The sequence below is a fragment of the Lissotriton vulgaris genome, unplaced genomic scaffold (genome assembly GCF_964263255.1).
Source record: "Lissotriton vulgaris unplaced genomic scaffold, aLisVul1.2 SCAFFOLD_375, whole genome shotgun sequence".
Classification (NCBI taxonomy): Eukaryota; Metazoa; Chordata; class Amphibia; order Caudata; family Salamandridae; genus Lissotriton; species Lissotriton vulgaris.
The window spans coordinates 1,503,834-1,526,684 of NW_028244278.1; the positions used below are offsets into that span (position 1 = coordinate 1,503,834).

Consider the following 22,851-nt stretch of genomic DNA (forward strand, 5'->3'; position numbering starts at 1 on the left):
GTAGAGTCCCGGAGTGCGCTCCCCATCCCAGAAGAGACGCATCCGTCACGACAGTCTGCGTGGGAATGTCCTTGTGAAAGGGAACCCCTCTGAGGAGATTCTCCGCCGAACACCACCACATCAGAGACTGAAGAGCATGCAGCGACAGTCGAATCTTGTCGTCCCAAGTTCCTTTCCTCTGATCCCACTGGTCCTCCAAGCACTCCTGCAGTGGTCTCATGTGCAGCCGTGCGTGTGGCGTCAGGAAGATACAAGAGGCCATCGATCCCAGTAGAGAAGACACCGTCCTCACTGTTGTAGATGGAGTCGTCATAAGAGCCTGAGCCTTCCGAAGGAGTGACAATCGTCGCTCTTCCGAAGGAGACACGCTTGCTGACAGCGTATTGATGGAGGCTCCCAAGTAAAAATCATAGCCTGCCTCCAACTGGGGTGGTATGTTGGAGGAACTTTAAACTGGCTTGGTTTTGCTTTTGTATATGCTTCTTTATTGTTTGTACTCAGTGTACCTCTTTGTGAGCGCAGGCACTTAGCAGAGGTTTGTTGTCCACCTCTTTGGGGCTGACCTCTGCCACGGGATGCCCTTGAAAGGATTATCTTCCTTGGTATTGCCACCTTTGCTGCTGTCCCTGTTGTGTGCCCTGATTTCCCGCTTGGTATGTTTGTTGGTAACCTTGATGTGAGGTAGCAGGTAGGTGTGTTCCTCTCTCCGCTGGTCTCCTTGATGGTGTGCCTCTGAACTGTAGAGCCCCCATGGATCTTGCAGTTTCGTTGTCCTTTTCTAGTTGATTTAGCTTTTCATCAACCACACTTCCAAACAATTGTATTGAATTAATGATGTTGATTTTCACTTCTGGTTTGAAGCCTGAGATTCTAAGTCATGCGTTCCTCCTTTCCGTGATGCCAATCATCATTTGCCTGCTTGATGTTTCAGCAGCATTGAGGGCTGATTTTAAACAATATGTATTTGCAATGTTTTACCCTCTTCTACCAGGTGGCTTGCTCTTTTTTGGATTTGTTCTGGTAGATTTTGCAACAGTTCTCCTACCTCCTCCCAATGTTGGTTAGCATGTCTGTCAGCTATGCGCCATTGATTAGCTGCGCTTCTTTCCACTTTCCTTCCTACGAGGTCCGTCCGCTTGCTTTCCTTGTCTGGGGGTGGTCCCACTGTAGTTCGTACATATGCTCATTTTTTTGCTGTCGAGGCAATGATCGAGTCAGCTGGCACTGATGTATGTAGGGTCTTTAGAGGAGTGTTTATACTTCTTTCCTGCCATTGGTGTTATAGTCTTCATGCAGCAGGCTCCCTGAATGCCTTTCCCCTAGTCTAATACACTTGGCAGCATTGGGGGGAATGGATGTCTTTATTGTGTTGGCATCAGTGTCTCTAATAAAAAACAGGATTGTGTTTTTTCTTCCTCTAGCTGAACCCCATAAGTTTCTGCAGCTTTTTTAATCTCTTGATTGTACATGCCAATGTCATCTGGGGGTGATGGCTTAGAAGGATATGATGCCACAGCCTCCTCAGGTGATTCGGCATTGAGATCTTGCCATTGGAGGTCTTGATTCTCCGAGATCCCAGATTCTGCATATGCTTGTTCGTCTTCCTCGACGTCTTCCCCGAAGAAGAATGAACCTTAATCTTCTTCGATAGGTTCGGGTTTTTTTTAGGAAGAATTGATTCTTCAACGACCTTTTCGCCTTCTTTTTTTTTGTTTTCGGCTGTATCTTCAATTGCTTCAAGCTTTCGTCAAAGTCGTTTTTATCATTGTAAGATATTAGCCATTTCGGCTTCGAGCCTCTTTATCTCAGCCGCGTGTTTCATGTCAAGATTTTCGGCTTTCCTTTTTCTGGCTGTCGATGCTGATCCAGTCATCAATGTTTGTTTGGGCCTCTCTTTCTTCGACGTTGAGTCGTCCTTTCCCAGACTGTCTTTCGGCGTCTTTGTTTTTTCGAGGGCCTTTGCATTCCGGAGTCCTTATTCAGGATCCTACAGTCTGTTTCTGTTTGGATGCAACTGCAGTTGCCGAATGTTTCGACGCTGAGGATTCCTTTGGAGGGGTTGAGTCCGATTTTCATGACTTTTCTAGTTTTTTCGAGGTTGACGACTCTTACCTCCTTTGAACTCTTTTTCTCAACCTCCACGACCAAAACATCTCTGTACTCGTCACCTTATGTCCACTCTGCGATGTTATCTTCCTCCTCACTGGAGAGGCCCAGGTCTCGCAGCAATGGCGGTGGTCCTTGGCCTTCCATGTTGTAGTTGGCTCGTCGCCGCCTTTCTCTCACCCTCAACGTCTTCGGGGTGAAGACCGAGCAGGCGTTACAGTCTTCGCTCTGATGGTCCAGCGCAGGCACAGGTTGCAGACCGGGTGCTGATACTTCTGAGCGTAGTTGTGGACCGAGGGGGAGCCTGTAATCACTGAGGGTGTAGCCTGTAATCACCAAGGGGGGAGCCTGTAATCACCAAGGGGGGAGCCTGTAATCACCAAGGGGGCAGCCTGTAATCACCAAGGGGGCAGCCTGTAATCACCAAGGGGGCAGCCTGTAATCACCAAGGGGGCAGCCTGTAATCACCAAGGGGGCAGCCTGTAATCACCAAGGGGGGAGCCTGTAATCACCAAGGGGGGAGCCTGTAATCACCAAGGGGGGAGCCTGTAACCACCGAGGGGGAGCCTGTAATCACCGAGGGGGGAGCCTGTAATCGCGACTCTCCAACACAGCTAATGGAGATTGGATAGTGGTTTTTTGGGTCATTCAATTTTTCCAGTGTTACCTTTTTTATTTACCCGAGGACTAGGAAACTCAGCAGCTGGGTTTGAGAATATGCAGTAAGGTATCCTAGAGTGACTGATTAACAGAGCTGGGGGTCAGTTCCTGTACGTCACTGGATTACGCACACCTAGAACCTCCCACTTTTGCAAAGAGGAGACTTTGTCTACCCAAGATTGTTTTCACCCAAAAGAGGAGTCACCTTACCTCGTAACAAGGGAAGACTTCTTCGTAGAAAAACAACTTGCAAACATCCGGACCCAACACTAGTTGGCAGGAGTATGGTGTGTGATGCTGCCAGTTCTGGTGAGCGCTGGCTTTGATAAGCCAGTCGTCTAGATAGGGGAAGACATGAATTTGTTGTCTTCTGAGATAAGGGGCGACTACTGCCAGGTATGTGGTAAAGAGACTGGGCGCTGTAGTTACTCCGAAGGGAAGCACCTTGAATTGGTAACGCTTGTTCGCTATCACAAATCGGAGGTATTTGCGTTGAGCCAGATGAATTGGTACGTGAAAATACACGTCCTTTAACCCCTCCCATGCTCATGACGAGCTCAGCTAGTCATGACCGTTGGAACGCTCGCACGCTGGGCTAATTCCCCTGCTGTGCGAGCGTTCTGAAGAAACGGGTGTGGTCATGACGAGCTCAGCTCGTCATGAGCACACGACCACCGTGGCTCATGACGAGCCGAGCTCATCATGAGCACCGTGGCGCTGTGTGCGCCCCCAGCACAGCAGGGGAATTTGCCCCGCAGCCAAGGGGTTAAATCTAGGGTAGACAGTCTCCTCTTTGCAAAAGTGGGAGTGCCTGTTGAAGTGTCACCATGTGAAAGTGTTCTGACAGTATATAACAGTTTAACTCTCTGAGATCAAGAATAGGTCTTAGAGAACCGTCCCTTTTGGGGATGAGAAAGTACAGAGGGTGAACCCTTGAGCCTTGGTGATGTATGGGAACTGGCTCCATCACTTCTTTTAGTGAGAGGGACTGGACCTCTTGTTTTAACAAGTGTATGTGTTCTGTAGATAACGTGTGAGCGAGTTGTAATGTTTGGGGGATTGCTGGTAAGCTCAAGGCAATAACCATGTTGGATAATTCAAGCACCCATTTGTCTGATGTTATAGAATGCCAAATGGGGTGAAATTGTTGAAGTCTTCCCCCCAACAGGTGTAGTGTAAATCGGGGAGAAGTGTTGGCAAGTCACTGTTGGGGGGAGGGAAGTTAAGGGGTGTGTTGCCCTTACCCTTAAAGTTATTGCCTCTATAACCTCCTCGAAAAAACCCTCTGGAGGGAGAGGACTGGTTGTTTCCCTTGTAAGTGGAGGTATTTGGATCTTGGGATGGTGTTTTTGACCCTCCTCTGTAGAAGGAATGACGAAAGGAGCCACTGCTGGAGGTAGTCTGGAGTGCTCCCATAGATTTAGCTACCTCAGTGTCCTTCATTTTCTCGAATGCCTGATCAACATTAGGACAATATAGGTGTTCCTTATCAAATGGTGTGGTAAGGGTGGATTGTTAGACCTCAGGTTTAAAACCTGAAATCCCTAACCAAGCGGGCCTCCTAAGTAGGATGCGGGTGTTAATCTCCCTAGCTGAGGTGTTTGCAGCATCTAGAGTACAACCAATAGAGGAATTAGAAATGAGCTTACCCTCATTCACCAAGTCTTAGAGACATTGAAGCAATTGCTCCATTTCTTTCCAGTGTGCCCTGTCGTACCTGGCTAAGAGGCCCTGCGTATTTGCAATGCACCATTGATTTGCACCTTGAGCAGCTACACGCTTGCCAGAAGCGTCAATTAGTTTGGGCTCTATCTGGCAGAGGAGCATCCCCCAATGTTTTAATATTCTCCCGCTTACGAGCATTAGATACTAGAGAATCTAATGGTAATTATCCCATTATAAATATAGATCTGTAGGAGAAGCCTTATATTTTTTGTCCACCCTAGGAGTCCAGATGCGAGCTCTGGCTGGGTCTTTGAAAATCTCATCAGCATGTTGCATCATGCCCTTAAGCATTGGAAGTGATTGCGATGACCAGTGTGTGGATGCCAAAGTCTCAAACAAAAATCTTCTTGTATGGTTTTTTTTTTTTTATGATTTATAGAGCGCCTGGTGACCCGTAGGCATCCCCGCGCTGTAGAATTGTGAGATCCAGGAGAGGAAGACCGGGGGAACTATTTGGGGAAGAGGAAGGTTTTTAGTTTTTTTCGGAAGAGGGCGTGACAGGGTTTCAGACGCAAATTGCGAGGAAGTGCGTTCCATCCTGCGGAGGCTTTGACCGAGAAGCGACGGCCACCGGTGCGGGCCTTCTTAAATTTTGGAACTATGGCCGGATGTTCGCCGTCAGAGCGAAGGATTCTGGCGGCTTTGTTGGGGATGACCATGTCTTTCAAGGCGGCTGGGCCAACACCGTTGATGAGTTTATGGGTGGTGCACAAGGCTTTAAACTCTACTCGCTGGCGAACCGGAAGCCAGTCAAGAGCCTTGAGGGCCGGTTTGGCAGAGGCTCTGGGAGGGAGATTCATAATGAGCCTCGCCGCAGCGTTTTGTGCCCGTTGGAGTTTGGCCAGGGTGAATTCCGGTGCGCCGAGGTAGACGGCGTTACTATAGTCAAGCCGGGCTAAGATGAGCCCTTGAACCAGTAGTTTCCTGGATAGGGGGGGAAGGAGAGGGAGAATCTTGCGAATTGACCGCAGGAGGCCGAAGCATGTTCCAGCGGTTTTGGCTGCCTGGGTCTTCATGGAGAGGTCCGGTTCGAGCCAGACTCCTAGTGTTTTGATTTCTGTTTGTGGTGTGGGGATATCACCAAAGGCGTCCGGCCAAACTGATGGAGGGATGGAGGACCATTTATTGCCCAGAAGCATGATTTCGGTTTTTGCACCGTTCAGCTTCAGGGAGGATTCGCACATCCAGGTGTGAATATCCTGGAGACAGTTCAGCAGGCTGTCTGGGTGTTTATCCAGGTGAGAAAGAGAGACGACAAGTTGTTTGTCGTCTGCATAGTTACTATTTTTATCCCGTAAGGGGTCACGACATCTTCAAGGGGGGCCATGTAAACATTAAACAGGGTGGGACTAAGCGAAGACCCCTGAGGAACTCCACATGTGAGTGGGAGTGGGTCTGAGCGTGAGTTGCCGCCCCACACCTGAAATGAGCGACCAGATAAGAAGGAGTCAATCCATGCATGTGCAGTTCCCACAATTCCTGCCCTGGCCAGGCGATGGAGAAGGACACGGTGATCCACCGTATCAAAGGCGGCACTGAGATCCAGGAGGATCACTGCCACTGATCCTCCTGAATCCAGGATGCACCTTGCCTCCTCGATGACGGAGAGGAGGGCAGTGTCCGTGCCCTGGCCGGGCCGGAATCCTGTTTGTGATTGACGCAGGATTTTGTTAGTCTCAAGGAATTGGGAAAGTTGCACATTAACTAATTTCTCAGCCATCTTGCTGATACAAGGAAGGAGCGATATGGGTCTGTAGTTGGCCATGTCGTCCGGGTTCAGTTGGGGCTTTTTCAACAGGGCCTTGACAACAGCGTTCTTCCAGTTGGGAGGCACTGTGCCTTGGGAGAGAGAGGTGTTAATGAGATCCCTGATGATGGGGGCTATGCTGGGAGACACAGTTTTTAAAATTCTAGCCGGGGCCGGGTCAAGGGGAGATCCGCTTTTCATTTTGGCCAGCGTGGAGGTGAGGGAGACTGCTCTGAAGGAGGGCAGCCGCGGGCTGTTAGTGCAGGCCTCTATATCAGTGTGATTATAAGGGCTGATAGTAGGGAGGGAGTCCAGTATCCGCGAAATTTTTGAGTCGAAATAGGTGGCAAGGTCCTTACTTCTATCCGGGGGAGGGGGGTAAGCAGCGGATGCCATAGGAATATTTAGTAGTTCTTTGACTATCAGGTAAGATTCTTTTGCAGAATTAGTGGCATTTTTTATTCTATTATCATAGAATGCGGCCTTGGCTAGTTTTAGGGCCGATTTGTAGCGTCTTACCGAGCTGTGGTAAATGTCTTTATTACTATGGAGCCAGTCCTTTCTCCACTGTCTCTCAGCCTTTTTGCACTCTTTGCGGAGGTCTCGGAGTTCAGAAGTGTACCATGGGGCATGGCCCTTTATCCTGTTTTTGATCTCACGATTTTTTATGGGGATGATACTGTCAAGGGAGGAGGAGATCCATTCTCTGAATTGGGTATCAGCGATGGAAGAGTCCTCCACGAGACTAGGGGTCGAGGAGTCCAGAGCTTTGGACCAGTCCTCCACCAAGAGTCTGGCCCACGATCTGTCTCTGGTGAAGGTAGTGGGTTTTTGAGGTTTCTTGAATGCCCCAGGAAGGTGGATCGTGACCAAAAAATGGTCCGTCCACGGGAGTGGTTGGGAATTTATAAATTGGAGAGAGGGGATGTTAGAAAACACCGGGTCAAGTAGGTGCCCTTTCGTATGTGTTGGACCGGTATTGGCAAGGAGAAGGCCATAGGCCGCCAGGTCACAAATTAGGTCGGATGCTCCTATATCAAGTGAATCATCGAAGTGTATGTTTAGGTCTCCTGTTATTAGGAAGTTAGATGTCAGGTGGGCCGAGGAAGAAACAGTTTCCAAAAGGGCGGCCGCGAAGGGGCCGAAGTAGCCGGGAGGCCGATACACCAAGAGGCCTGACAGGGAGCTAGTCGTGGATAGCTGGATCGTGAAGAGGCAACTCTCTGATTCCTGGGTCGCAATCTCATTGATTCGACAGGCGAAGTGGTCCCTGTGGATGATGGCTAATCCACCTCCTCTACCTAAGGGGCGTGGTTGAGACATGATAAGGAAGCCCGGGGGTAAAGCCAGTACTATGTCCGAATTGGAATGCTCAGTGATCCACGTTTCAGTAAGGAAAAGTATGTCCAGATTAAGGTCGACAATGAGATGATTAATGAGCAGGGCATGCTTAGGAAGCGATCTGCAGTTGAGTGTCGAGATTTTAAGGACAGGGGGTGGAACAGAGTGTTTAGGACGGAATAGCTTTCCTGGTTTGCAGTTGTTACAGCTGGTAAAAGAACCATTGGGATCATGCATTACATGACATGTACTGTTTTTAGTGGGTCTGAGGCTAAGAAGCTCTCTGCGCGAGTAGCTTACCTTTGTGGCGGCAGGGACAGGCATAGAGTCTGGCCCTAGGCCCGGTCGTGCGCGGACGGGCGCAGACGGGCTTGCCTTAGGCGCGCCTTCGGCCGCAAACGGCGCTCCCACTGCGCTCGTCCGCTGCGCTGGTATGGCTGGCACATTTGTAGTGCTTGAGGGTGGGCGTGGCCTCGCTGTGGGCGTGGCTACCGCCTTGGGCGTTTCCCGGTCTCAGCGCGGGTCGCTGTCTCAGGGAAGAACGAGGAGGGCTGTGTCAGCGCGTAGGGATTAGCGCTATAAACAGGTGAGCTCTCAAGGTTTTGAATCACACACAAGAGCAACGAGATAACAATTTTAAAAGTCTAAACAGTTTTTTTAAAAGTCTAAAGGTCACAGTCCTCCGGCTTCCGCCTCAGAGGAATCACACAAAATAATAAAGCGCACAGCTGCCCCAACGGGGCGTCCCGGCCCTGTATAACGCTGTGGAACCCTTCCTGGCTCTCCCTGTGAGATGCCCCTCCTGGGCACCCCCAAGGTGAAGCCAGGCATCCCAGTGTTGTTGGGGCCGTTGTGGAGATTAAGCAAGCTATTGTATAGAGTTGCAGCGTGGGACCCATGCTTAAAGTAGGCGCCGAGGCGAGAATTATCGAGTCCGCGGACATTGAGCCCAAGACCCTGCCGCGTCGGGAATTGAACCCTGGTCCCGGGCCTGATCTCTGCTTCAGAGTCTGCCGCTCTAACCAGTGAGCCACACTTCTTCACAGCAAAGGATTCTGAGATGGAGGTGCTGGAAGGTGGAAAGGACTTGTAGCTACAGATTTTTTTCTTCAAGGGGATCTTGTAAGAAATATCCTCATCTTGAAGTTTGCGTTTCTGAGGTGAATTGGTGTAAATATGACCAGTCTCAGGGTTAATGTGTTGCTTTTTCTGCTTTGGATATGGTGTTAACGGAATAGTGTCCACTTTTGAATCTGAAGGGGACTGTGTTTCGGTGCTGAAGTTTTCGGTGCTGGTGTTTTTGGTGCCGATGGAGGCTGGCTTTACGGCGTGGAAGGTTTCGGCTCCGGAGGCAGCTTGAGTTTCGGCACAGAGTATTTTGGCTCCGAACAAGACTCATGCTTTGAACCGGAAGGTTTTGGCTCAGAGGAAGACTTTTGGAAACCAGGTACAGAGCTGGAAGGCTTGACTGGCTATTTCAGATCCGAACCTGAAAGCGGGCATAGGAAACGTCATCTCGTCGACCTTGGCCAGAAGGGGGAGGAGGTGCCTAAGCCTTGTGTTTTTTTTGTGTTTGTGGGGCAAGGGGTCTTTGGTACTCACAACAGCATGTCCCTGCGGCAGTTCTTCCGCATCGGGGTCTATCTCGAGCTCAGAGTTAGAGACTTGGTGGAGAAGGATTCCTCCTCTTCAGCTGCTGATGCCTCAATGTCTTCTTGACCGGAGTACTCAACCAAGATGCCTGGCATGTCTTCAATTGCAAATGCTACTTACCAGTATGCATCTGTTCTTGGCATGTAGGGCTGCTGACATTCATATCTGTGCATAGTCCGTCCGGATGATTGCACATTGTTGTCCTGGAAGAGTCTTCGAAGTATCACGAGATAGGTGGCTCCTCCCCTGGACTACAGTGCGCATGGGCATCGCCTCCATCCCCAGATTGTTTTTAGCCATTGGCAGAGATGGAGTGAAGAAAGTGAGTGATGACCATGCTATGAGCATATGTGTGTATATGAATACATACTGCAGCTGCTACAGGCGCCGGGGAGGAGGGTGGGCGATATGAATGTCAGCAGCCCTACATGCCAAGAACAGATGCATACTGGTAAGTAGCATTTGCAGTTCGAGGCATGTGGGCTGCTGAATTCATATCTGTGCATAGAATACATAGCAGTCCCTCCATTAGCGGCGGCCGCCCGTGCCAGCTGCAGCAGTCTGAAAAAGCGTTTTTAGAACAGCCTGACCAACAGCTGCCTGCTGTTTGGAATGCACGTCTACACAGTAGTGCTTAGTGAAAGTATGAGTGGTAGACCATGTGGCTGCTCTACAGATGTCTTCTAAGGGAATGTTACCTAAGAAAGCCATAGAGGCCCCCAACTTCCTAGTGGAGTGGGCCCTCGGTGGGATAGTGAGAGTGCGCTTAGCTTTAGCGTAACAGATCTGAATGCACTTTACTATCCATCTAGCGATTCCTGCTTTGGAGATTGCATTTCCCTTGTGTTGTGTGGCAAAAGCAACAAAAAGTTGTTTGGTTTTGCGGAAATCTTTTGTCCTGTCCACATAGTACATCAAGGCCCTTTTCACATCAAGGGTATGGAGCATGCGCTCCGCCAGCGTCTCTGGGTTTTGGAAAAACACCGGCAATTCAATTGTTTGGTTTATGTGAAACTGTGAGACCACTTTGGGTAAGAACTTAGGGTTAGTGCGGAGCACCACCCTGTTAGCATGTACCTGGAAGAAAGGTTCTTGGATGGTGAGCGCCTGCAGTTCGCTAACCCTCCGTAGCGATGTGATTGCTACTAAGAACGCAACCTTCCAAGTTAAAAACTGGAGCTCACAAGAGTGCAGTGGCTCAAAGGGAGGACCCATCAGCCTTGTAAGAACCACATTGAGGTTCCATTCTGGAGCTGGTGGAGTCCTTGGTGGAATGACCCTTTTGAGTCCTTCCAGAAAAGCCTTGATAGCAGGGACCTTAAAGAGTGACAGGTGCTGCCTATTCTGGAGGTATGCTGCCATAGCCGACAGGTGAATGCGGATGGAAGAGTAAGCTAGATTACTACGACACAGGTGAAAGAGGTAACATATGATGTTTTGAATGGAAGCGTCTAGCGGGTCAATGCTGTGGTCCACGCAGTAGACGACAAACCTCTTCCATTTAGCCGCATAACAAGCTCTAGTAGTGGGCTTCCTTGCCTCCCGAATGATGTCCATGCAATCGGGAGGAAGATTGAGGTAGCCGAACTCTAGGACTTCAGGAGCCAGATCGCCAGGTTGAGCTGTTGCGGATCTGGGTGCTGAATGTCGCCATGGCTCTGCGTCAGAAGGCTGGGAGTGAGATGAAGCCTTTGATGCGGTACCACAGAGAGTTCCAGAAACGTGGTGTACCATGGTTGGCGAGCCCACGTTGGAGCAACCAGGATGAGCGTCATCGAGTGTTGCCTGAGCTTGCGTGCCACCAGCGGTATCAGAGGTGCTGGGGGAAAAGCGTACGCAAATCTGCCTGACCAGTTCATCCACATCGCATTGCCCTGTGATTGGGGGTGTGGGAATCTGGCGGCGAAGCTTTGGCATTTTGCGTTCTCCTTTGTGGCGAACAGGTCTATCTCTGGATGACCCCACCTTTGGAAGTACGGTTGGAGAACTGATGGATGTATCTCCCACTCGTGCATCTGATGGCTGTGCCTGCTGAGCAGATCCGCCATTTGATTGTCCTTGCCCGGGAGATGCTCTGCCATGAGGAAGATGTTCCTCTGAATGGCCCACTTCCACATGCTCTGAGCCAGATGAGACAGCTGTGGAGAGTGTGTACCTCCCTGCTTCTGGATGTAGTACATGGCCGTCATGTTGTCCGTCCGGATCAACACGACCTTGTTGCACAGGTGTACTTTGAACGCCTTCAAGGCCATGAAGATTGCCATCAGTTCCAACACATTGATGTGCATCTTCCTTTGCTGAAGTGTCCATAGTCCCTGCACAGTGTAGTGGAGTACATGCGCTCCCCATCCCTGGAGAGAGGCGTCCGTCGTCAGGATGATCTGTGGGACAGGCTCTTGGAATGGTCGGCCCTTGCAAAGGTTTTGTGGATTCCACCAATGCAGAGAGTTGTACGCCCGACCGCTCACCAACACTAGGTCTGTCAGTTGCCCATGAGCCTGAGTCCACTGACGTGCCAGGCACTCCTGAAGCGGACGCATATGTAGTCTCGCGTGCGGGACAATGGAGATGCAGGAGGCCATCATGCCTATCAACTGCATGAACACCTTCGCTGGAAGCGAGTGTTGGGGTCTGAATCGTTGGATCAGCGCCTGGATACTGGCGATTCTCACTGAACTCGGCTGCGCAGTGGCTGCCAGAGTGTCGATTGTCGCGCCCAGATACTGTCGCACGTGGGCGGGCTGGAGATGGGACTTTGGGTAGTTCAGAGAGAATCCCAGATCGTGCAGGAGGTGAATGGTGCGTGACACGTGGTCTACGCACTGCTGTTCCGTCTTTGCCTGAATAAGCCAGTCGTCTAGGTATGGAAAGACATGGACGTGCTGGCGACGGAGATGCGCCGCCACAGTCGCTAGGCATTTTGTAAATACTCTCGGTGCCGTGGTGACCCCGAACGGCAGGACTCTGAACTGGTAATGCTGGTCTAAGATCGTGAATCTGAGATACTTTCTGTGGGAAGGATGCAGGGGAATATGAAAATAGGCATCCTTCAGATCCAGCGTTGCTAGGAAGTCCCCCTGTTGAAGCAGGGGAAGCACCTGCTGCAATGTGAGCATATGGAAGTGCTCCGAGTTGATGTACCAGTTCAGGGGCCTGAGGTCCAGGATCGGCCTGAGTGATCCGTCCTTTTTGGGGATCAGAAAATACAGGGAGTAAACCCCCGTTCCCCGTTCTTGCAATGGAACGAGCTCTATTGCCCCTTTTTGCAGCATGACCAGAACTTCTTGCTGCAACAAGGTCAAGTGCTCGTCGGACATAGCACGGCTTCTTGGCGGTATGTCCGGTGGAATGGACGTAAGTTCTAGACAGTACCCGTACTGGATAAGAGACCTCACCCACCTGTCCGTGGTGATGGACCTCCACGCCGGCAGGAACTGCTGGAGTCTCCCCCCGACAGGTGTCGTGTGATCGGGGGGAAGTGACAAGACGTCACTGCTTGTTGGTGGTGGTGGACCTGGATGCATTGTTTCCACGTCCCCTGCCTTTGATATTATTGCCTCTGTAGCCACCCCTGCCCTTGTTGTTGTTATACGAGGACTGGGTGTTACCCTTGTAGTATTGTGTGGACTGGGATGCCTGTCCCCTCGAGGTGCCTCTTGAATTGGAGCGGCGAAAGGAACCACCCCGAAACTGCTGACTTTGTAAAGCCCCCATAGACTTGGCAGTTTCGGTATCTTTTTTCATCTTTTCTAGGGAGGCATCCACCTCAGGGCCGAACAGATGGTCAGGATTCACTGTTTGACCCAATATTGTGGTTTGTATGTCGGGTTTGAACCCCGAAATTCGAAGCCAGGCATGGCGTCTAAGTAACACACTTGTATTGATAGCCCTGGAGGCAGTGTCTGCCACATCTAGGGCACATTTGATGGATGCATTTGTAATGAGTTTACCCTCCTGAATGAGCATCTCCCCCGCCTCCTTGTATTGGTCAGGCAAGTGTTGCAGGATGGCCTCTAATGTGTCATAATGGGCCCTATCATAACGTGCAAGCAGAGCTTGAGTGTTAGAGATCCTTCAGATGTTCGCTGCCTGTGCAGCAATGCGTTTGCCTGATGCCTCAAAGATCTTGGACTCTTTGTCTGGGGGAGGAGCGTCACCAGTAGTCTGCGAATTCGCCCTCTTTCGAGCGTTGGAAACCACCAGGGAGTCCAATGGCAAGTGTCCCTTAATATACGTGGGATCCGTGGGCGCCGCTTTATATTTCCTGTCGATGCGAGGATTGACCACCCGCGCCCGGGTGGGCTCCTTGAATACCTCCTGTGCATGCTTCAGCACCCCTTTAAGCATCGGTAGTGTCTTGACTAAGAAGTCCGCATCCACGGGGTCTGAGTGCAGTTCGACGTCATGGTTCGCTGCAGCTCTCTCTATTAATGCATTGAAGGCCGCCGAGTCCTCTGTCGGGGACGTCTTTGCGGCGAAAAGTTGAGTGTCCTGCCCCGACTGCGGGTCGTCTGCGTCGCCTCCTGCTGTCCAGGGCACATGCTCCTCTTCCGGATCCGAGTACGCAGGATAGGTGTACTCGGCCTCTTCCTCGTCCACATCAGGCACGGGGGAATGGGCCGGCGAGTGTTCCAGGGCTTGTGGAGACAGAGGTTCCATCAGAGCCGAAGAGTCCGCAGAGTACCTCTTGTTCTTGAGTGGAATCCTAAAAGGTTCCAAGGCCGGCTCCGACGTAATCTTTCGTTTGAGGAGCGACAATTTTCCGGTGTTGGCGTCGATGATCACCTCACGACGTTCCTCCACCGCAAGCGGCTGGAGCCGAAGCTTCGACACCACCAAGGCAGCTTTCGGCGTCAATACCTCCTGTGAGTGTCCGCCCTGTTTAGGCGCGAAGGCCTTCGGCGCCGACTTGGGTGGAAGGGTAAAACGAATGGGCGTTTGTTCCTTAGCAGGCTTCGGCGTGGGTCTAGGCACTACAGTGTCCTGGCTGGGAACCACAGTGGACTGTTGGATCCGCTTTAAGGATTCCCCCACCTTCCTTGTAAGGGATGCCGAGGGCTGAACCGGCTCGAGCGACTCTTCGTCTCCGAGAGCCCGATCGCCGGTAGGTCTCTTCTTCGGGGCCGACGCCCCATGGCTAGGCGCACCGTCGGCGTGGCGCTTCTTCGAAGCCGTCTTCGGGTCCGCGACCCCTTTCGGTGCCGACGCAGCCGCGTCGGAGGCCTTCACCTTCGGCGCCGACCCAGAGGGCTTCGGGTCGGCCATTTTGGCGTGGCTCTTCTGGTCGGCCATTTTGGCGTGGCTCTTCAAGTCGGCCATTTTGGGTTTCGTGGAAGTTGACGCCTCCAGAACCTTCTTCACCAACGCCACTTTCGGTTTCGGTTTCGCATCCGAGGGTGCGAGACCAGTTGGCTTCACTTTCGGTTTCTTCTTAGAAATGTCCGTGACCGGGCCCGGAGGCGGGGACGTAGGACTCATAGTTAGATCTTGGGTAAGGCCCGAAGGCGATCCCTCGACCTGGGCCGTATGACGGGGAGTAACCCCGGAGTCTGGTTGGGGATGCTCTTCCTCCGAGCTATCTCCCATCGTGGCACAAGCCAGTTCGTCGTCCCCTACCTCGCCGGAGACTTCGTCGTAGGCCTCCTCATCCGCGTCGTAGGTCTCTTCCTCGGACGCGGGGCCAGAGTCCGACCCTTGTACGTCGTCTTCTCCCTCGACAGATTCCTGGAAGATGTCATCAGGTGGGGGTGCCGAAGCCGACAATTGAGCCTGGAGCCGATTAGCCCGGCGAATCTTTAAAGTCTTCTTACTTCTAAATTTCGAACACGCCATGCAGGTGTCTTCACGGTGATCCGGTGACAAGCATGTATTGCACACGGGGTGCACGTCGAGGTGCGAATATTTAGAGTGACACAGCGGACACTTCTTGAATGGAGTCCGCTCCATAGCAAAGGGTGTAGTGTAGGCCCGTCCGCGTCGAAAGCACGTGGAAGGGCAGTAAGAGATCGGAGCTGAGAGTCAGTAAGAAACCCGAACGCAACTATACCGACGCCCAGCCTAAAGACCTTTTGGTCTCGAGTAAAAAGTAGAACAACTATCGGTTCCGATAGAGGGAACCGAAACACATCCGAACCCAATGGCGGAAAAAAACAATCTGGGGATGGAGGCGATGCCCATGCGCACTGTAGTCCAGGGGAGGAGCCACCTATCTCGTGATACTTCGAAGACTCTTCCAGGACAACAATGTGCAATCATCCGGACGGACTATGCACAGATATGAATTCAGCAGCCCACATGCCTCGAACGCTTTGATTCTGCATGTCTCGACAGAGCCTGACGTCGGGGAGAGTCTTTTTTTACCAGAACGATTAGCAAGCGTCACAATTTTCTTCTTTGTGCTCAGGAGATAAGCAAAAGTTGCACACTTCGTGTGAGTCGGTGAGCGGATACTTCGCGTGGCACCCAGGACAGGATTTAAACTGAGTCCGATCCATCGACAGAGCTGACCGAGCGCTGTTAGGCCTTGAAGGCCAACCACAAAGCTTTCCGACGAAAGGTTGAGTCCGATGCCGAAATGATGCACGGAGAAGTGGAAACCCGGAGGGAAACAATACCATTGAGGGTAGGGAGGATTGCGGTTTTGAATTTGAGTGCAGCAATACACGTCAAAACCCGATGGCAGGAAAAAACAAACAATGGAGTCGATGCCCATGCGCACTATCACCGAAAGGAGGAGTCACCTTACCTTGTGACTAGGGAAGACTTCTTCGAAGATAAACAACTTGCAAACATCCAGGCCTAACACTAGATGACAGGAGTATGCAAGGTAGGTTCAAGGAATCTACAGCACACATGCCTCGAACCTATATTTTCGGGTACTTATATTTATGTTATTGACATTGCTACAAACATATTTTGAAATACATATACGCTATTTTGAACAATCTGTTTCCCCTAAACAGTGCACCTGTCCTTCAGATTGCATCATTAATCCCACTCCTGACTGGGTGAAGACGTTTAAATGGGAGGCTTGATGAATGACTATCAGGCCTCTGGATCAGTGCGAGTACAGAGACGCTCAGACTAGCGACCTCATCGACTGGCTCGGTGTGATACCTGGCAGCACCAGATCTGCGCAGTGCAACTCACCATTTAAGCACTCCATCTCGGGCTCCTCTCCATCGGGGTTCTTGTGCAGCCGCTTTGCCTTTCGCCGCTTCTTGCAGTAGAACATGAGGCCCAGCACAATGATAATGTAGGCCACAGCTGCTCCAACTGACAGCCCGATGGTCTGGATCATTTTGTAGGGTGTGGGACTTGTGGGGTCCACCCCAGGGCTGGGTTTTTCTAAAAGACACCAAAAAACATCATGATCAATCAGTTCCTTCTGTGGTAGCAAAGCATAGATTGATTTGAGGCTACACCCGAGTGGGCACTGTTCATTTCAAAAGATAAAAAAAGTCCATGGCATATAAAAGATAACTTTACTCACCTGTAAGCCTAACTTCCTTTCAGTTGACCCTTCTTTGAGGTCATAAGATATACACAAATTAGTCACAAAATAATTTTTTTCTTTGGAAAGGTAGTCCATTCTAGTTCAAAATTTCGGTAGTGTCATACGACCCGCGCGGGCCCATTGTTTTGCATATGCTCGCATGAGCACGCTGCAGACTGCCCTCTACTTTGCACATGTTACTCTACAAACATATTTTGCTTTGTGCCACGCTGTACTTTCACACAGCGCTTTTGTTTTTGCATTCTGCTCTTTCCTGGGATTTAGTCTAAATATGCAGACACGGTCGAACAATGCCCCTTGTTATTCTGTTCTGGTCAGGCACTAGCACCTAGACACAACATGCAAAGGCAGCTGCTGTTTGGGAACGATTACATGTGTCAGTTATGCACAAATAGGCAACAACACACTTGGAGAGGGATCTTTCAGAGAAGAGATCGTGACTGCACCTGATATGTAGAACTTTCATCTGTGTATACTAAGGTACAGGGTCTGCTGCTAACACACAGGGATCTGGTCATATAAAACCATTTTGTTTCTGTAGAAGGGGTGGGGTTTAGGCTACGCTGTCTTGAACAATGACAACTCCTTTTATGATTTATGGATTATTTACTATGCTGACCGTATTTGTGTTGTGCAGTTTCTTACTTACTGTGGCACGAATACTGCATACTAGAGCACGATAGTTAAAATAAACATTTTAAACTTTTTCGTGTCTGTCGGATCTTATTGTTGACAAGCACAAGAGTGTGGGTCTTACAAACACGATTCCTGAGAGGGTCGAGAGTGTTGTGTTCTAATCACTTGTTCCTTTGTGAGTGAATAGGAGGGCAAATCAGACACTATAGCTAGTCGGTCCTGGGCTTATGGGTACTCAGGTGGTAGGATGACTCAGTCCCTGCCTGCTAAGGTTCTAGGATCCCAAGAATAATTCTGTGACTTCGTAGAATCCCTGCAACACTAGTTTAAAGAAAAAGAAAAAAAAAGAAAACATGAAAGAAATCAGGACATATTAGCAACGCAGCTTCCATAGGCTTTACAATGCTCCTTTAAGTCCTGCTTGGTTCAAAATATAAAATACAACTAAGAAATATTTCTATACAAAACAATTGGTCAGAGTTCCGTCTTTGAGTGTGTGAAATCATTTCTTGCCAGAGTGTGTACATTAAATGCGTAACACGGTCCTCTGACACTGCCTTACTGCTCACCCACACTACCACAAATAGAGAGTGAGGTGCGATCTAACGTTAACCCCTGCAAGCCTTTAGGGATCCCCTGGACTCTGTCCACACTATACTTACCTCAGTATAGTATATACAGAGCCAGCTCCCTACAATCTGCGGGCTGGTACCCTGATGCTCCCGAGCTCCTGTGACCGGCAAATAAATAAGGGAAGACCATGTTGCAGGCCACACTGCACCACGTACTGAAGCTTCTGCTTGCAGGAGGGCCTGTCCACTCTCAGTACACAGTGCTGGTGTTTGCTGTGAGTGTGATTTACCTGGATGGGCCACGCTGGTGCTCCGCATTCTGAAACTGTGCCTAGGCTGAGGCATAAGACACAGTCATAAGGAGCCCTTCGCACTGTTGCTTTTGGTACCCACCTGCATCACCGTTATCCATAATGGTCCGTACTAGGGCTAAAAAAGACGCAGTTCTCCAGCTTTCTCAGTCCCAAACTACCCAACCGGACTCTTCTTAACTACTAGCTGTGGAGTACTGCGCACCCCCCATGAGGATGGCTCCCCACGGGATAAGTTGACCTTATCCTGCAGCAGATCTGTGACGGCAATGGAGCAATGACTCGGCGCAATCACCACAGTCTGAAGCCTTCTCAAGGATGAGCACCAGAAACTGGCAGAGTCGAGGCCAATTAGAGGACTCGCTCTTCCGTAGGTCCACACAAACCCAACAAGCCTCCTCCGTGGAGAACTCAGACACTGTTGCAAGAGTGAGCTAAGGTGAGGAGGTTGAAGGGCGCGTGCGCCGCAATAATGTTTATTTCGTTGGCATGCCGGAAAATACGCAGGGTTCCAGTGCCACTCAGAAAATCGAAAATAGGCAGCTCATAGTCTATCAAATATGTTTATGGTCGGAAGGTCACACAGAGTCCCTACTTGGCACTCCTCTGCCGAAGCGTGGCCCCCATACTTTGCTTTAGGGTGCGCAATGCCATCCTCCGGTGTGCCAGGGTGAACTTGTCCATCAACAAAAACCATGCTCCAACCCTGCTGCTCCCGGCTATACACTAACAGTTCAGCTACAGAGTGCCTCTTACCAGGCGGCAGAAGGCAGAGTGCCTGGTGTATGCCCTCATCTTTCGGGCCAGGTTGAAGATAGTTCACAACCAAAGCTTCCTTTTCTTTCAAACACCAGAGTCTGCATGGAATTGGCTGAAGCAGCAGTTTCAAGACTCCCAAAAATCAGCCGCATCTGGCATCAGCACCGACGCCTTGGCATCCTCCTCGACTGGGTTGTCGTGAGGTGCCCCCCCCCCCCCCCCCCCCAAACCGTGCACCTTCTGGGGCTGCCCCCTACCTGAAGCAGGCACTGGACAGCAGAAGGGATGGCACTGCCTCGAAGTCCATAAGGGAACCAAGACTGCTACTTGGCCCCAGCTCCTCAGCGGATGAGGCCACTGACTATGACTCCAGTGTTCACTGTTCCCCTCGGTCACCCGACAAACATCTGATGAACTCTTGATATGCATTATGGGTACCGCTCATCGCACCAAAAGCCACTTGCTTTGCAGGAGTGATTGAGTCACTGCCCCCCTCTCGACTCACCGTCCCAGTTGATGCAGACCCTCTTTAGTAGACTACAATGGAGCTTGTCGGGGTGTCGTGGATGAAGGGTGTAAAGAACTACTGGCTGTCAGCCCAGGCGCCATCTTTGTGCCCCTTCTGCAAGGTGATGCCCTGCGGACAGACCCCCCCCTGTCCAGCTGGGCCCAGATGTAATTATATTAAGATATGGAACCCCATAACTGTCAGATGCTATCCACAACTGTAAATATACTCTTGACAGGAGTCAGAGGCAGGGCCTAGGATCAAAAGCACGCTGTAGCGCGAGTGCAGGCGATTCTAGGCTTGTGTTTTCACGCTGACCAGTGCTGCCAGCGCTGATAGCTTTTTAAGAAATTGTCACTTTAGAATTTTGTGTTTAGAATTACTAACCTTTTTAAAATTGACAGATTAGCTCGCTGTTCTCCTGACGCTCCAGACTCTACCCCAAGGCCTTAGCCAATCGGCCGAGAGGGGGAGGAGTCAGAGGCGGGCCCAGTCTCAAATGCATGCCACAACGCGGGAGCGCAGCGGGCGCCCCAAAGGCAAGCCAGTCTGCGCCCGTCCGCACCCCGACAGGCCCAGGGGCCACATATTATGGCCATTTTTTTAAATATTACTCTGAGGAACTTCGATCTCTCACACAACAGTGCTTACCCCTTGATGCGGCTGTCTGCAACCGCATTAGGACTAACTGCATTTTTCATACACGCAGTGCTCACACTGCTCCCACCCACACCCCTCATTGTCCCCCTACTCTTGACCTGACCATGGTTAAACACTCCGCCCTGCGCATTCTTCATCTTAATACCCGCTCTGCGGTCAAACCCCAGCTGGATATTTTCTTGTTGCTCATATCTGATAAACAAGATGTACTTCTGCTCACTGAGACCGGGTTGACCCAGGACTCTACTGCTTATTTACTAGCAGCCCTACCCCAGGACTACTATATACTGCAAGCCAACTGGACTTTAGGAAAATCTGGAGGTGGAGTTGCCGCTATCATACACAAACATCGTAAGTTTACGTCCGTGTCTCCTCTGGTCCTTCCGGCGGTGAAGAATATCATTAAACTGGACTCCAGTCCAGGAGCTCTTACTTTTGTCTTGATCTATCGTCCCCCCCCAGTCCATGCCTAAATTTCCAATCTCTCTATGTGAACAGCTGGCCAACCTTGCCATGAACTTCACTAACATCTTACTCATAGGCGACCTGAACTATTAGCTCAATGATGCCTCTGGCGGGTCCAATGCTGCAGAACTATTTGACCTACTCTATAACTTGAATTTTGCTCAACATCTATCTTCTGCCACTCACATAAAAGGCCACGCACTGGACCAAATCTGGTCTAATAATCTTACTCTGACGGAATTGACCATCTCCCCATGTATATTATCAGATCAACATCTAATACAATTCACCGTCACAATGCTCCCTAAGACCAAGACCCCCACAGCCGAGGGAGGAGTGACAAGAAAATGGAGGTCTCTTGACAAACAAGCCTTCGCTGAAACATTGGCTAGCTCAGTACCCACTTTTAATCCTGATGTTAACTCTATGGAAGAGAATATCTCCACTTGGCTATTGTCGGCCTGTAACATCCATGCCCCACTCACTAAATGTACCCGTGCTAGTCATTCTGACACTCAAAAATGGTTCTCCGCTGAGCTAAAAAAACAGAAAACCTCCAAAAAGAAAGAAAATTGAGATTACGCTTTTCTCCTGAAGATAAGCGCCAGTTCTTATCAGCTCGCAAAGAATATAAAACTGCCGTTCTGGCAGCTAAAGCGGCCTACTTTTCAAATAGAATATTAGGCGGCCAGAATAAGTCGAAGGAAATCTCAATAGTCAATGACTTATGCAACCCTGAGAGGATCCTTCCTAAACAGACACCCACTCAAGACCTATGCGATTCCCTGAATGACGACTTCTTGGATAAAATCTCTATGAAAGCCAATATTTCCCCTACATCACACAGGGTACCTTTGGACAACCTGATAACCAATTCATCTACTCTGGATCATTTTCCTATCTGTCCTCTGACCTTTTCAGAATTACTGACTCACGTCAAATCTGGCTACCCCAATGATTGCTGCCCCCCACATATCACAAGGGACACCCTCTCTGCCTTACCACAGAGCGTGTTACCCCTTCTTAATGAGTCTCTCACCCAGGGTAAGGTCCCTAGCGCTTTCAAGAACGCCCCCCAATTACCACATCATTAGACTCAACAGATCTGGCAAGACAGGTGGGGGAATTGCATGCATATACAGGAACAATCTTTCCGTTCTGAAAGTCACCGCACCTTCCCTACCCTCCCCAACCTCCTATGAATACATATGCCTCGATATTATCAGTGAGGGCAAACCGATATGCTCTCTTCACAGCATCTACCACCCACCCAGGGACAACCTCACCTTCGCCCAACAAATCATGGATCTGATCTCTACCAACTCCGGACGACAGGTCACTCAAATTTACCTTGGCGACTTCAACCTCCACTGGAACGATCTCAATGATGGGGTGGTAAACAGTTTTAAAACCTTCCTCAATGCCCTTGACCTCACACAATTATGCAACAGCCCGACCCACGAGAAAGGCTCTATCCTAGACCTTATCATCTCCAAAGAGGACGCTATCCAACTTGAGTCTATTCAACCCTGTGACTGGTCAGATCATCATATCGTTACATTCTTCATTTAGGAGAAAGTCAAATTCAGCAAGGTTCAATCCTCCAAGCCTAAAGTCTGGAAAAGAGACCTGAAAAAATTCAACCCTAACTCCCTACCCCCGAACAGTCATGACCTCCTACTCCCTCCGACTGGCGCCACGGACGTCCAATCCTTGACCGACCACTATCTCAACGCCATGACCTCAATAATTGGTGAGGCTGCACCCATGCAGCTAAAAAGAGTCTCCGCCAAAATCTCCAATCCATGGTATGACGGGAGTCTTAATGAGGAGAGACGAACCATGCGGTTGGCAGAGCGCACTTGGAGAATGGCCCCCTCTACACTGCACCTAAAAACTCTGAAGGAAAAGAGAAACGCCTACTTCAGGAAAATAAAGCGCTCAAAATTAGCCTTCTTCAGCCTTCAGCTCGACCAAGCAAAAAAACTGCCCGAGAAAACTTTTTGAGCTAATCAGAACACAATCTAAGGAACAACCCCAACCACCCATCACTGTGCGCAAAGCACCCTCCTGTGAAGACTTCGCTGCTTTCTTTACCCAAAAAACTGACAACATTAAGAGCGATCTCCTCATTGACGCAAGCCTTTACCCCAAACCCCACTGCACTGCATCCACTGAACCAAAAAACAATG

General features: G+C 50.3%; 1 protein-coding gene across 1 annotated transcript in view; it reads right to left on the minus strand.

Moving 5' to 3' along the window:
* Positions 1–22,851, minus strand: part of PTK7 (protein tyrosine kinase 7 (inactive)) — a 118,239-nt gene that overhangs the window by 54,799 nt on the left and 40,589 nt on the right. Inside the window, exon 6 of the mRNA XM_086948778.1 lies at positions 16,382–16,579. Coding sequence (XP_086804904.1) covers positions 16,382–16,579 — 198 coding nt within the window. The remainder of the gene's footprint in view (positions 1–16,381; positions 16,580–22,851) is intronic.